This window comes from Pholcus phalangioides, unplaced genomic scaffold, assembly GCF_987345545.1.
Source record: "Pholcus phalangioides strain wild (caught in Gottingen) unplaced genomic scaffold, Ppha-v1.0 ptg000017l_1, whole genome shotgun sequence".
NCBI classification, from domain to species: domain Eukaryota; kingdom Metazoa; phylum Arthropoda; class Arachnida; order Araneae; family Pholcidae; genus Pholcus; species Pholcus phalangioides.
The window spans coordinates 7,581,420-7,597,531 of NW_028301610.1; the positions used below are offsets into that span (position 1 = coordinate 7,581,420).

A 16,112-nucleotide genomic window follows, 5' to 3' on the forward strand; every position below is an offset into this window, starting at 1 on the left:
GTACTTGGCCAGCAGTATAATCTATTTTGTGCAACCACATCATTTCGGCACTTCCACAGCATCAGTGTGTGGATAGAACTTCTGTCAAGATGCACATTGCAATACCAGCAAAGCAGCTGCTGAAGACCCATTTCGACAGGATGCCTTAACCCTTGCAACTTCTGGCTGTGGGGGTACCTCAAAATGTTATAAACAGTGGTCAGATTGCAAACTTTGGTGAATTGCAATCTCCAGCACATTCCCTATATGTTAGAAATTCCTCAGGAATATTAACCGGGGGGGGGGGGGGGCACGTTTGGTTTAATAAAGCTGAATTGCAAGTACATCCACATTATGACCATGGCATACTCCGATTCTGTTGTTGAACAAGAATTTTTGTGCTTTCAACCTCATAGCCAGAACACGCGGTGGACAACATATTTAACATTTCTTAAGTAAGTTGTAGTTATTTGTTCAATTACTTCGTTTTTTGTGATGTTTCCATGAATTATGAAATCGTGAAATGCTATAATTAAGGTGTCATTCTGCCATGACTGGCTATCATTTCCATTCTGCGAGCAAATTTCCCACATGTTTGATGATGTCATTAATTTTACATTTTTACATTCTAAAACCACTTCCTAATAAATACAAAAGGGATTTTTCACACAGAAAAGTTAAAGTGTAGGGAATAAAATCCCTACTTAAAAATTGAAGTCAAATAAAATGGAGATTTTATACACACGGAAGTTAAACCCTCGGGAATAAAATCCCTACGCAAAAAACAAGTGAAATTGGGGGCCAAAACTTCAAAATGGTGATCTAAAAAAATAAATATTGTGTTCAATCAGAAACGTTGTGAACAAACATTCTGTGTGAATGATCCCAAAAACATTGGAAGATGAAGGGAAAATAAGCGTCAATTTTTGAAGAACACTGACTTTTTGTGACACTTGCTTGATGTTTTTTTCATTTCACATGGGTGATGATGTCAGTCTTTTCACCATGACTGATGTTTATGTCCGTAACACAACTTGTACAAAAAGGAAAAGTCTGCCCTTTTCTGGAACGTTTGATGAAAGGAAATTCATCGGGGAATAAGTATATTTAAAATTAATTAAATATGTTTTTGCTTATCAGTATTCATGTTTTGTTATATTGCACGTACGTAACTTCAACAAAAGAAATTTTGACCACATGCGCGGCACTATAATCTTTAATTATTATCCAGAGGACTATTGGCTGCTAAGCTATTTCCCTCAACGATAAGACAAACAACTTTCTTGTTACCATCAGAGGGTTTGTGAAACTTCCTTGAAAAGGGAATTTCCCCATTTACGACGTGTGACGTTATTTCGAAAGGGGGAAAAAACAGAGGCAAAAGACTTTATACCCAAAAGAAATTCCTTAGGGATTGTTTTCAGAAGTGGGGATTTTTTTTAATGAAGTAGGGAATTTTTAGGGACAATTAGGGATTTTTTGTGATTTTTGTAAAAATTCGGGAGATTTAAGAACTTTTTGGGAGGTCGAGGGATGAAGCTAAAATTCGGGAGATTCCCAGAAAATTCGGGAGACTTGGCAGCTATGGTATTACCTTGAAGGAGAAGGAAAAACAATCATTCTCTCCATCTGCTATCAAACTTTGAACAAAAGCTGACTCACTGATCAAATGCCCACTGGCAGTTGATCTGAAAGGTTGAGGGAGGGATGTAAAACATGTTTGACTGTAAAAAACTAACTAGATATCTCATCATCTTATTCTTCAACAACCCACAGCTATATCAATACAATATAGTACAGAAAATTGCTTTATTCGTACTTCAAAGTAATAAAACTTCTTTACAAGATCTTGCGATCATGTCACGTGGTAGAAAGAAAGGGGGAAAAAGAAAAGAGAGGTATTTTTTTGTTTTTTCTTCTTCTTGGAACTAGGAAAGAAATTTGGTTCACAGGTCCCCAAATTTTTATGTGCCCTTTTCCGAAATTCTGGGAATTTGACAAGCCTCAGCAGCACCCTCTGTTTTACATCCATTCTGTTCTGCAATGGTGTTTTAGCGGGATTCGTGATACTGAGGGAAGGACTATCAGAGTAAAGGGCTCAAACAATAGTTGTTTTTTTCATGTAGGCTCTTTGGGGTGCAGTCAACTAGTCGTGGTTTCAGACGAGGTTGATCACCCCTGTCTACCCCTCCTCCCTTTCGGAACTGTACTGAAAGTCTCTGAACATTGTTCGCAATTGGCCAACAAAATTTTCACTTCCAGATTTTTGCACATGCCGATTCGACCATCAAGAGGCAGAATGGACACTCGCAATTTGGTGAATTCGATCTTTTATTCATTTGTCAAATTAAATATTTTGTTGTAATTCGGCACAATGGTGATCGGCAGTGCAAACCCTGGTCATGCCAGAAGTTCCCTCTATCCTAAATGAGGAAAGAAGCATGGCTATCTATAGAGGGAAAGATTTCTGACCAAAATCGATTAGAGGTAAATTGCTGTATAGTGATATGATCAGAGTTGGTGTACGGTAAAGTAGTAGTCATTTCAAGTGACAGGAAAACCTATTCAGATCTATGATAAGCTGGGGACAAATATATATAGTTTCAGGCATTTATCTAGACTGTATAACCATGCATACTCAAAGTTGCAGCTCTTCTTTGTTATATCTCTATGATATTTTATATCCTTTTTTCCAGTCCATATGACTGGAGAACCTATAACACAACATGAAGCTGGGGACTAGGACTGGGCAATGTATCGATTTATAATAAGCCATCAATGTAAGGTACAACATCGATATCCTGATTACACGATTTTAAATGTGGCCATGTATTGTTAATTCTGCTAGATTGCACGATATATGAGGGAAATCTAATGTTGTTACACTGAATTGAAATTGTTGATGCTAATTTATATATAGTTAATACGCATGCAAAATATTTGTTATCCTAAGTAGGCATCAGCAGGCATGGTAGAACAGATTTTGCGAGCGAGGGGGGGGGGGAAGGAATTAGAGAAAAAAATCTGGTATTTCATGTTCATCAGGTATGAATCAATTAATTTTATCATTTTCTTCAGAACTCAGTACCACCATTACTTGTTGCATGGCTCCCACACCAGAGCATTGATGGATTAAGGGGGGGGGGGGGAAGAAGAGTGCCCCCCCCCCGCAAAGAGCAAAAAAAAAAAAATTCTCATACCTCTAGGCTCCCTGGTTTGTTGCATCTTCCAACTGCCTCCACCCACAAAATTGTATCAATATATCACTGGATCAGGGACCCTAAATGCGCCCCCAAACTAGACTTTTCACAGGCCCTTCTATAGTAAATTTATAGCATGGGAAAATAAAACATCATGGTAATTGCCCCAAGGCTGGATCCCTGTCAGTCCCCCCCTTGTGGGAGCCATGACTTGTAAAATATAAACCAGGCCCTGATTTCTGCATCAGAAAGGGGGAGTTTGTGCAGGGAGTGGGGGACCCAACATTTAAACATGTCTAATGTATGTATATATTCACTGACTGGTCTTAGCTGCAACCCCCCCCTACATGTCAAAGTCTGCCCTGACCATAGGCAGCGACCCCCTCCCCCACTGCCCTTCCCTACCCATTGAAGTGTTAGGCCTATCAACATGGGCAGGAGGGTGGAAGTTGAAGAAAAAAAAAGTATATTCCCCCATTCATTCCCCTAAACGTTGACCTTGACGGCTGACCAGAACATCCAAGAACGGGATCTGTCCTTCTTTCTCTATTTCCATAGTGAACTTGATGTTCGGATGGATTCCGTTGAGATGGTCCAAGAATCGGTGAAGATTTTCTTCACCATGCCCCCAAACAACGAATGTATCGTCAACGTAGCGGAGCCAAATTATTGGTTTGAGAAGCGCTGTTGTTACTGCCTGCTCCTCGAATTTTTCCATAAAGAAGTTGGCAACTACCGGGCTCAAGGGGCTTCCCATAGCTACTCCAACCGTCTGTTCATAGATGACGTTGTTCCACGTCATGACGTTTTCGACGAAGTGACCAGAATCTTTCAGAAATGTGCATGAACAGACGGATAGACCCTTGAGCCCGCTACGTTGACGATACATTCGTTGTTTGGGGGAATGGTGAAGAAAATCTTCACCGATTCTTGGACCATCTCAACGGAATCCATCCGAACATCAAGTTCACTATGGAAATAGAGAAAGAAGGACAGATCCCGTTCTTGGACGTTCTGGTCAGCCGTCAAGGTCAACGTTTAGGCCACAGCATTTATCGTAAGCCTACTCACACCAACAGATATGTGCATAAGCTCTCCAATCATCATCCTCACCAAAAACGAGGTGTACTGAAAACCTTGATCGAGAGGGCAAGAAGACTATGTGAAGGGAAAGATCTAGGTAAAGAGATTGAGCACTTAAAATCAGTTTTCCGCTCTAAAGGGTACACGAAAGACAACATCAAGAAAGCCTTACGCTCCATCAAGGAATCACCAAAGGAAAATGAGCAGTCACAATCAATTGGAAAAGCTGTGCTGCCTTTTATCCCCGGAGTGACGGCAAGAATCAGCAAGGTCATGAAAAAACATCGTATAAAGACCATTTTCAAACCAACCAGAAAAATATGTGAAATGCTGCGATCAGCAAAAGACCACCGTGACCCTCTATAAACACCGGGGATCTACCGAATACCGTGCACCTGTGGTCAGGTATATATTGGAACCACAAAAAGATCTGTGGCCACGAGAATAAAAGAGCACGAACGATGCTGCAGAATGGGCCAAACAGAAAAGTCGGCGGTGGCAGAGCATACGCTTTACGACAACCACAGTGTACAGTTCAGCAAAACACAGGTAATAGCTAATGTTGACCACTTCTTCCCACGAATCTACAGAGAGGCTATTGAAATATACAAGCACAAAAACAGCTATAATAGAAGAGAAGAAACTTTGAAATTGAGCAGATCCTGGACACCAGCTCTCAGAAGAACAAGAACCTTCCCCTTCAAGGTCCAGCAACAGAATGATGACAACAGCCAATCAGATAACTCCACATCTCTCGGCCAATCAGGTTCTACCAGCATAACAACTGTTTACAATACGCTGCCAGCCATAGAATCAACTGACCAATCGCAAAACAATAGTGTAGTTCAAGCCACTTATGTGCATAAATACAACCTGAGACTCCGGAAAACTTGACTTTGATCCAGTTTATCAATTCTCCTGATGATGCCAACCACTAGTGTTGGGGAAACGTTGAGAACAAACTCAAACGGACGACGGTCTTCGAACCCGAAAAAACAATTTTTATCATTCTATTTGCTTTTTTCACCATCGCTGAACAATGTTCAGAATACCTAAGCCACTCGTCAATGAGAATTCCCAAATACGTGACCCTAGTTGCATCCGGGATAGTGACACCATTCAACTCGTAAGAGAACCGTGGGTTGTTCGAACCAAAATGAGCGACCATGCACTTACCAATGCTAAACGTCATGCTCCATTCATTTGCCCATGCTGCAATCCTGTTTAAGTTGGTCTGGAGCAACTCCCTATCGCTTTGATTTCAGATTACCCCCATTAGCTTCACATCATCTGCGAATTTGCTTGTAATCCCATCGATATCCTGATCGAGTTTATCGATAAAAAGTGAAAAAAGTATGGGGCCAAGGGCACTTCCTTGAGGAACTCCACTTGTGACGTCTGTCCAACCAGAGAATTCCCCGTTCACCATAACTTGTTGCGACCTATTTCTTAACCACGATTCTATCCAATTCAGCAAGTTGCCCCCAATTCCAATCTTGTGTAAACGCTTCAAAAGTTTACCATGTTGGACACGATTGAATGCCTTCTGGAAATCAAGTTGAACAACATCTACATTTTTGCCTTTACCCAAAGTCTTCATCACGTGATCATAGAAGCAAAGGAGGTTAGTTACACATGACTTCCCCTTCCTGAACCCATGCTGATTATCCAACAATACATTATTCTCGTCTATCCACTTCACAAACTGCCTTTTGATGACAATTTCCAAAATTTTTGAGAGGGAACTCGTCAAACTCACTGGACGATAATTGGACACCGCTTCTCTACTACCCTTCTTAAATATCGGAACAACATTAGCAAGTATCCCTTGGGATGATACCCTCAGTAACACTACTCCTGTATATCTGTGCGACTGGCCCCAACAATTCATTAGCACATTCCCTGAGGATCCTGGGATAGATATCATCTGGTCCTGGTGCTTTGCTTGCACATACATTTCTTAGAAGATTTAGGACCTGCACGTCTTGCACTTGAATATCGTTGAGGGTTTTATTACTCCATGAAACGCCTGTATATCAAATATCATTATCTCTATTAAAAACTGATGCGAAAAAGTCATTGAAAGCACTACACAGGGTTGGTAAAGAAACCGTTTTTTTGAAAAAAAACCAAAACTGGGTTTTTTGGTTTAAACTGGTTTTTTTGTTTTAAATAGTATTAACATTAAAAACAATGAAATTTCTGAAAAATCATTCAAACTTCTAATAATTAACTAAAATAAAAAGTTTATTAATGTAATTAATACTATTCCCATACTAATTAATCAATAAATATTTCTTATATTTTAACAAAAACCAACTTTTGCAATTTCATTATTTTTTACTTACCGTATATATTCGTGTATAAGCCGAGTTTTTTTGTGGAAAAATTTGTTCTTCAAGTGGGGGGGTCGGCTTATACTCGGGTCAGTCATGGGATATGTTCGAACCCCACAGAACCGATAATGTCAAAGCCGAGGCATAGAAATCGAAAACATCATTGGCTTTGATACCAGGTGGGCTAATGTCAATTGGAAAGCCTTATGTGAGCATCAACAAGTCTTTCAAAGATTATTTGAGGAATTTGTGGATCGAATAGATGAGTTCCAATGATAAAGAAACTACAAAAAAGTGGTTGTCTTGAAGAAACCTGACATTGGCCTAGTGCGCCAATGAGTACATGAGGCGTGGAATTCTGTTTCCACCGAAATTATCATCAGATCCTTCAAAACGTGTTGCATCAGCAATGCAATGGACGGAACTGAAGATGATATCCTCCTTGAAAGTGACAATGGCGATGACAGCCCAGATGAAGATGAAAACAAAGATGCCGCACCCCCTATGATGATCTGATGGATTACGATGAGCTTGGAGACTCAGAAGAAACGGATTAAAAGGTTTTAATCGTTTTCTATTGTAAATTTCTGTATACTATTAATTTTTCATGAAAATATAAGAATTTTTTTTCTCTGAAATGTATGGATTTTCTGGGGTCGGCTTATACACAGGTTTTAAATTTATTGCGATTTTGGTGGTTCTGAAATGGGGGGGGGGGGGTGGGGGTCGGCTTATACACGAGTATATACGGTAACTCAATGGATTACTGCGTGTTTGAAAATTCCTTTAATATTATTAATCATATAATATATAAAGGTTTTTCTCCAGTTACTTTCAGTATACTTAATTAGGAAGCTATTTTGCAAAAAGTAATAAAAATTAGGTGAATATAATGTATTTAATGAAGCATAAATAATGCAGATTAATTAGCAATGATTTATACGACGTACAGGGTGATTATAACTAGGGTTCTGATTTCAAAACACTGTAAAAAAAGAACGATTGTCAAAATGACTTGAAAATTGACATGAATATTCCTTAAAAAATTCTATTTTATTTGGTAAAGGGGAAAAAATACTTAAAAATGTAAAATTAATGACATCATCCAACATGTGGGAAATTTGCTCGCAGAATGGAAACGATAGCCAGTCATGGCAAAATGATACCTTAATTATAGTATTGCACAATTTCATAATTCATGGAAACATCACAAAAAACGAAGTAATTCAAAAAATAACTACAACTTACTTAAGAAATGTTAAATATGTTGTCCAACCTGAAGTTGAAAGCACAAAAATTCTTGTTCAACAACAGAATCGGAATATGCCATGCTCATGATGTACTTGCAATTCAGCTTTATTAAACCAAACGTGCCCCCCCCCCCCGGTTAATATTCCTGAGGAATTTCTAACATATAGGGAATGTGCTGGAGATTGCAATTCACCAAAGTTTGCAATCTGACCACTGTTTATAACATTTTGAGGTACCCCCACAGCCAGAAGTTGCAAGGGTTAAGGCATCCTGTCGAAATGGGTCTTCAGCAGCTGCTTTGCTGGTATTGCAATGTGCATCTTGACAGAAGTTCTATCCACACACTGATGCTGTGGAAGTGCCGAAATGATGTGGTTGCACAAAATAGATTATACTGCTGGCCAAGTACAGCATCATCTACTTCCACATTTTGCACTTTTTTCTTTTGCGAAAGAAACTTCCATTGCTTCAGGAGTATCCATGCAAATTTTCAAGTCATTCTGATCTGTACTTATTGTATAGTTTTGGAATCAAAACTTAAATTATAATCACCCTGTATATAGCTGATTATTTTTCATAAATCTGTTACTACTATACAGTAGAACCTTGATTAACTGGGCTTAACAGTGTGTGTGTGTGAAAGTATAAAAAAAACAACTATTGAATATTAAGACTGGGAGATATACAGTAGGAGATGTGCTACTTCTTATGGGAAAGAAAATGAAAATGTATGTGAGGTAATGTAACTACTAGTACACTAGTCTTTATTGGATTATAGGACCACCTGGCCCTAGCATGATGGTGTCACTACTGTTGCTGCTTCTTTTTGAAGGGAAAAAAAAAACCCTGTGAGATAATGCACCACTACATTTATATGTGTGATACAATCCTTATTAATGAATTTGCTAAAGATAGAGCATCCGAATGTAGTCAAAGGTTAGAAAATATTGTAAGAATGAGAAATTTTGGCTTTTGTATATATAACTTTAAATAACTAAGACACTTCATATGAAAAATATATATATATTCTGGCCACTTTTATGAGACTTTTTGAAAAAAACCACTTATAAAATCTTATGTCATTTAAAGATATACCATCAGAATGTACCCCAAGGATATAAAATGTGGTAAAAATGAAACATTTTGGCTAATAATGAACCAATATGATATTTTGAAGGAAAAATATTAATGATATTATGATTAATGATATATTAATGATTATAAAATATTAATAACTTTGGGGGTTAAAGTAGTATTATTGGTCATTCAGTTGATTTAACAAGACGCTGTTGACTAGTGTCCAATTTCCGGCATTTCAAACTACTTGGTAATGAAGTGCACTGTAGAATATTTTGTTTATTCATGCGACTTCACAACCCCTTAGACTCAATGCAAAGCTAGGACAATAATAAAATTTCAGGCAGTGAAATGGTCTGTCTGACCAAGCATTTTCAAAGTAGCAGCTTTTTCCCCCAGTCATGTAGTTGTTGCCACCATAGCTAAGTGGTAAGAGCAGGGGTCGTGAGCTTGAACATCAGTGGTGGCTACTTTATCGATTTTATTACTCAAGTGGTCAGCGGTAAGATGCTCGTCTTTCACTATGAAGGCTACTACCAGGGTACACAGCTTTGATCCAGTGGAAGAACATAAAAAACCGGTTCTTTACCTATCAAGCCTGGGCTGATCACGATAGAAGGCACCTTCATTTCCCATGCAACTTCATCAGTAGGATATGGCAATATGACTGGAATGTGTGTGCTGTCAAGTAGTATTATCTGTCATTCGGTTGATTTGACTAGAAGCTGTTGAATACCGTCTGATTTCTGGCATTTCGATCGACTTGCTGACCTAGTGCATTATAGAATTTTTTGTCTATTCATTTCATGTGACTTAATAACCTCTTGGACTCAATGAGAAGCTGGGACAAGTACAAAATTTCAGGCATGTAACTGGTCTTGTTTGACCAAGCATTCTCAAAGAAGCAGCTTTCTTCTCTCCCCCCAGTTATTCAGTTGATTTGAAGAGAACCTGTCAGGGTTCATACTCATTTTCATAAAAACATTTCCCTGACTTTTCCAGGTTTTCCAGTCAAATTTTCAAAAAATTCCAGGTCTTTAAAAATCAAAAAATTGATATAAATTAATAAAAATTTACAAAAAGAATTATATTATAAAACTAATAATGTTAAGTAATTACATATCATAATGACATCATAATCACAGATTTTTTTTTCTTTCACACGCATTTAAGCTTTTCAAATATACCTGATGGAAAAGAAAAATGGAACACAATTAAGAAATGAAAGATTTCCCATTTCCGCAATTTCAACGCCCACAAGATTTAAGACTTTACTGTTATTTCCTTTGTGTTTACTGTTATTTCCTTTGTGACATAATTAGTTAAAGATGTAGTTAGTTTCACTGTACCAAAATCTTTTACAGTTGGCTTGCACTCGCGTAAGTGCTAGAACTGAGAATTTTAGCAATCGAGGGTTGTTCACTGAACTCCTGATTTCACATGCTTTGCGTGGCTCTGAATAACTTACCTGCCCATGTTTTTCAAGTTGAGAGTTTTGCCGCAAAGTTGACACACATTTTATACGGATTAGTTTTTGACCGCTTCGATCCAATCAGCTTACTGACGATTCAAGTTTTTATCTGCCCACACAAGTTTCTTTACAACTCATTATTTTCAAATAAAAATACCCATGTGGGAAATCAAAATATACATGCGCATCATCCGCCGTTCCTAACTGAAGTCAACTTACAAAATTATCGCAACTGAACTTTGTAACTATGGCTTTCTACGATGTGTAGTTACGATGTTTCTGGGAACACTAGAAAGAGTTACGATAAGGTCGCAGCAATACACTTTTCATCGCAGACTTACGAAATCCTCGTTCCTCCTAAGCAGTATCTAGTTTTTTTGTGATACATTGCAATATTTTAGCGATTATCAATATTTATGATCTCTTATCGGAATTCCTATTTTTTTCCGAGGGTAATTTCTTTTTCTCTTTATTAATTTTTTAATTAATTTTTTTTCTGATCAGACAACAATCGTGACAATTTTCCCGGTCGTCTGAAATTTTGAGGTTTCAAAACAAAAATGGACCATTCTCCCTGATTTCCGACTTTTTTTTAGTGAAAAATTTTTTCCCTGACTCGTATGCACCCTGACCTGTTGACTAGTCTCCAATTTCAGGCATTTCAATCCTCTTTGCATTCGACAAGTGCATTATAGAATTTTTTGTCTATTCATGTGACTGTGACTTGACCTCTTGGACTCAACGAGAAGCTGGGACAATAAAATTTCATTTCAGGCACCGAAGTGGTCTGTCTGACCAAGCATTTTCAAAGTAGCAGCTTTTTTCTCCAGTCATGCAGTTGTCGCCACCATAGCTAAGTGATTAGAGCAGGGCTTGTGTATTTCAACCTCACTGGTGGCTACTTTATCTATTTAATTACCCAAGTGATACAGCGGTAAGATGCTAGTCTTTCACCATGAAGGTTACCATCAGGGTGCACAGGTTCAATCCAGCAGAACATAAGAAACCGGTTCTTTACCTAGTGAGCCTGGAGTGATAGCGATAGTTGACACCTTTATTTCCCATGCAACTTCATCAGTAGGCAATATGACTGGCGAGGGTGTGCTGTTAAGTAATGTTATCGGTCATTCAGTAGATTTGACAAGAAGCTGTTGAATACCGTCCGATTTCTGGCATTTCAATCGACCTGCTAGCCAAGTGCATTATAGAATCTTTTGTCTTTCATTTCATGCGACTTGGTAACCTCTTGGACTCAACGAGATGCTGGGACAAATATAAAATTTCAGGTATGTAATTGGTCTTGTTTGACCAAGCTTTCTGAAATGAACAGCTTTCCGGAACAGCTTTGATATGCGGGACAGGCCAACTTGGCGACTTTTTTCCGACAATAAGTCGCCAGCGCCGATGCACTGTGGTGTTCTGCGTTGCCTGCTGGGTTGTCGTTGTTCTAGAATGTTCTTTCTGTTACAAAATACAGCGAGATGGCGCTGGTGGTTGTTTTGCATTGTTTCTAGCTTGTCTTTTGAAACTTTCAACTGCCATTTTTAAAAACAGGTCTTCTCCCTTTCATTCTCTTTTTTCTTCCAAATGACATCACCTTATAGCTGCTGCGTTTTCAATGATTTGAAAAACCTTAGGGAGATCAGTTCATTTTCTCTTTCTTCCATATATATAATGTCATGTGTGGGTCAGATTAATTAATTATTGGATATCTCTTCCCTCAGGTTGTACCTTTAATATTTTCCAATATTTATTCTTTTCTACTTTTCTACATACAGGATGCCCCTGTATCCTTTTTATTTTTCTTAATTTATTTAAAGGAATCTGGATTCCCGGAAAGAGAGTCCAGGTTTTTAATATATAATTATTTTTATTATTATAATTATGCTTGTTGGTTTCAGCATTTTTATGCTCGCTCAATCCAGCTCTTATTTGTTTCCATTTCTCTTGTGTTTCACGATATTTTTCATATTGATTTCATTGTTTTCTATGCTGGAGATTTTTTTTCCCAGCGCCTGTAATGTGTCTAACGGCCTTGGCAACTTTTGATGGGGTCGTCAGACATGTTTAGCGCCGAAAATCGCCAACCTGTCCCTTATACCAAAGCTGTTCCATCTGACCAAGCAGTCTCAAAGTAGCAGCTTTTCCCCCCCCCCTTCCGTTATTCAGTTTATTTGAAGAGAAGAATAGCATCCAATTTCAGGCATTTTAATGGACCCAGTGGCTGCTGAATGCGAAACCTGCATTAGTATATTTTTCTTTGTTTTGAAGTTTTTTCTCTCAAAAACTTCAATACAGTCGTTACGCCAAAATAACTTAAATATACTGATGCAGGTTTTACAAAGTTATTTTGGCACAACGACTGTATTGAAGTTTTTGAGAGAAAATTTGGAGTCTGACCAAGCAGTCTCAAAGTAGCAGCTTTCTCCCCCCCCCCCATTATTTAGTTGATTTGAAGAGAAGAATAGCATCCCATTTCAGGCATTTTAATGGACCCAGTCGCAGCTGAATGCGAAACCTGCGTGAGTATATTTATCTAAGTTATTTTGGAGTAACGACTGTATTGAAGTTTTTGAGAGAGAATTTGGAGTCTGACCAAGCAGTCTCAAAATAACAGCTTCCCCCCCATTATTTAGTTGATTTGAAGAGAAAGAATAGCATCCAATTTCAGGCATTTTAATGGACCCAGTGGCAGCTGAATGCGAAACCTGCATCAGTATATTTTTCTTTGTTTTGAAGTTTTTTCTCTCAAAAACTTCAATACAGTCGTTACGCCAAAGTAACTTAAATATACTGATGCAGGTTTTGCAAAGTTATTTTGGCGAAAGACTGTATTGAAGTTTTTGAGAGAGAATTTGGAGTCTGACCAAGCAGTTTCAAAGTAACAGCTTCCCCCCCCCCATTATTTAGTTGATATGAAGAGAAGAATAGCATCCCATTTCAGGCATTTTAATGGACCCAGTGGCAGCTGAATGCGAAACCTGCGTCAGTATATTTATCTAAGTTATTTTGGAGTAACGACTGTATTGAAGTTTTTGAGAGAAAATTTGGAGTCTGACCAAGCAGTCTCAAAGTAACAGCTTCTTCCCCCCCTCCCATTATTTAGTTGATTTGAAGAGAAGAATAGCTTCCAATTTCAGGCATTTTAATGGACCCAGTGGCAGCTGAAAGAAAAATATACTGATGCAGGTTTCGTATTCAGTTGCCACCCACTGGGTCCATTAAAATGCCTGAAATTGGATGCTATTGTTCTTTTTTCTCTTCAAATCAACTGAATAACGGGTTGGGGGGGGGGGAAAGGAGAAGCTGCTACTTTGAGACTGCTTGGTCAGACTCCAAAGTTTCTCTCAAAAACTTCAATACAGTCGTTACGCCAAAATAACTTAAATATACTGATGCAGGTTTTGCAAAGTTATTTTGGCGTAACGACTGTATTGAAGTTTTTGAGAGAGAATTTGGAGTCTGACCAAGCAGTCCCAAAGTAGCAGCTTTCTCTTTCCCCCCCCCCTTATTCAGTTGATTTGAAGAGAAGAATAGCATCCAATTTCAGGCATTTTAATGGACCCAGTGGCAGCTGAAAGAAAAATATACTAATGCAGGTTTTGCATTCAGCTGCCACTGGGTCCATTAAAATACCTGAAATTGGATACTATTCTTCTCCCCCAAAGCAGAATGTGCCAAAATCTGTGACGTACGTCGCAGAACAATTTCGAAGAATTTAAGAAAAAGTGCAAAAAAAACACTATTACATGTATGGGAATTTTTACTGCAGAACATTTCCAGTCAGGAGGGCTTGTCGCAGAACAGTGCTAAATATTCTGCTTTGGGGTGGTTCTCTACAAATCAACTGAATAACGGGGGGGGGGGGGAAGCTGCCACTTTGAGACTGCTTGGTCAGACTCCAAATTTTCTCTTAAAAATTTCAATACAGTCGTTACGCCAAAATAACTTTGATAAATATACTGATGCAGGTTTTGCGAAGTTATTCTGGCGTAATGACTGTATTGAAGTTTTTGAGAGAAAATTTGGAGTCTGACCAAGCAGTCTCAAAGTAACAGCTTCCCCCCCCCTTATTCAGTTGATTTGAAGAGAAGAATAGTATTCAATTTCAGGCATTTTAATGGACCCAGTGGCAGCTGAATGCGAAACCTTGTATCAGTATATTTAAGTTATTTTGGCGTAACAACTGTATTGAAGTTTTTGCGAGAAAATTTCGACATTTGTTCAGAGTTTCTCCAATTAAGTACTGAAACAGACAGTTAGGCTGATGAAGTGAGAGTAATTGTTTTCATGTATCTTTCACATCATTGCACAGTTCTGAAAGGGAGCTGTACATTATGGTATTAGAAGCACCATAGGCTACATATGCCACTTTCTGCAGTTGGAGCCACAAATACTGCCATTTAAAAAAATTTCTCGCCGTTATTAAAAGAAATGGAACAATCAGTACCACTGTGCTATGCTGATAGGGCAGTGTTAAATCGAATTTAAGCTGCTACCACATGCCTTGGTCCACGCGGTTGTCTATGAATGGACCTTCCTGGTAATGTATTGATGTTAATAATAGACATACGGTGTAACAGTTAATGATAAAATCTCAACCCAATAATACATTACCAGTTCATCCATCGCAAATGATTGGTTGGTGTTGTATTCCTACATATAAAAATGGTTTAATTTTTCGTACTATCCAGATATGTGGCCATTTATTTTGAAATCATTGACTGTTAGCATCGACTTGACTGCACTAACATAATGTGATGCTTATGGATGTGAGTCAATGCGACAAGTATTAGCCGTTGAAGCTAAAGTCCAGTATAAGTAGGATGGAATGGAGTTGTACAAGCATGGTATCGGCATCATGCTAAAAAATCATGGAGGAAAGAATACCATGATTTTTTAGCGTGATTAAGAATACTTATTCTTTCCTCAATGCTAAATAATATACATTCCTATCCTTTAAGACAGTGGTTCTCAACCTTTTTGGAACCGCTGCCCGGTGAATCAAATTTCTATGAGTCTACGGCCTTGTCTGGAATAGTTTACTCGTTCATAAGATAATAATTGATAAACAACTAATTGTCTTTTAATTATGAAATAATTATTTGACTATTTATTTAAAACGCCTTTATTCGATTAATTAATTAAACCCTTTTAATTAATTTATTAATCTAAGTCATTATAATTAATCTATTTTAAGCTATTTTAATTAATTGAATAATTAATTTAAACATTTTAAATAATTAATTTTTTTTAACGAACTGGATCTATTATTATCTCACACGCGGACTGATGTTACATTTTTTTCTTTTTGTACTGTATTAATAACGTGCAGAAGTCAAAACATAAACGAAGCGTTTCATCAGCAACTGCAGATTCATTGCATAGGCACCGGAACCTGGGTACTGAGGCTGTTTCAGCGCCCCAATAAATTTTATGAGGGGGCTGAGCCCCCAATAATTAATAAATATACAATGCAACGCACCACTCCCTCTCCTGCATAAGGGCTTGAGCTAGTATATACGGGACAAATAGAAACTTTCAGTACCCTCAGTGTTTTGTCATTTCGCCACCTCTGCCTCATTAGAAAATGCAATTGATCGCAAATCAATCGAAACTTCATTCACAGTGGGCAATTAGATTTATTTAAGCTGACATCGACGCAACACTTATTAATTAGCACTTTTTTAATAATTTAGTGTAAAACATATTTTA

At 38.0% G+C, this 16,112-nt stretch overlaps 1 protein-coding gene across 5 annotated transcripts in view; it reads right to left on the reverse strand.

The window, feature by feature from the left end:
• Positions 1-15,156, reverse strand: part of LOC149072178 (ubiquitin carboxyl-terminal hydrolase 10-like) — a 92,472-nt gene extending 77,316 nt beyond the window's left edge. For 3 of the 5 annotated variants that reach the window (XM_089246076.1, XM_089246077.1, XM_089246074.1), the window contains exon 1: positions 15,015-15,151. In XM_089246076.1, coding sequence (XP_089102202.1) covers positions 15,015-15,026 — 12 coding nt within the window. In that variant the 5' untranslated portion in view covers positions 15,027-15,151. Of the gene's footprint in view, positions 1-15,014 lie in introns of all 5 variants that reach the window. The other 2 variants (XM_089246075.1, XM_089246079.1) reach the window with 2 other exon arrangements.
• Positions 15,157-16,112: the final 956 nt, after the last annotated feature.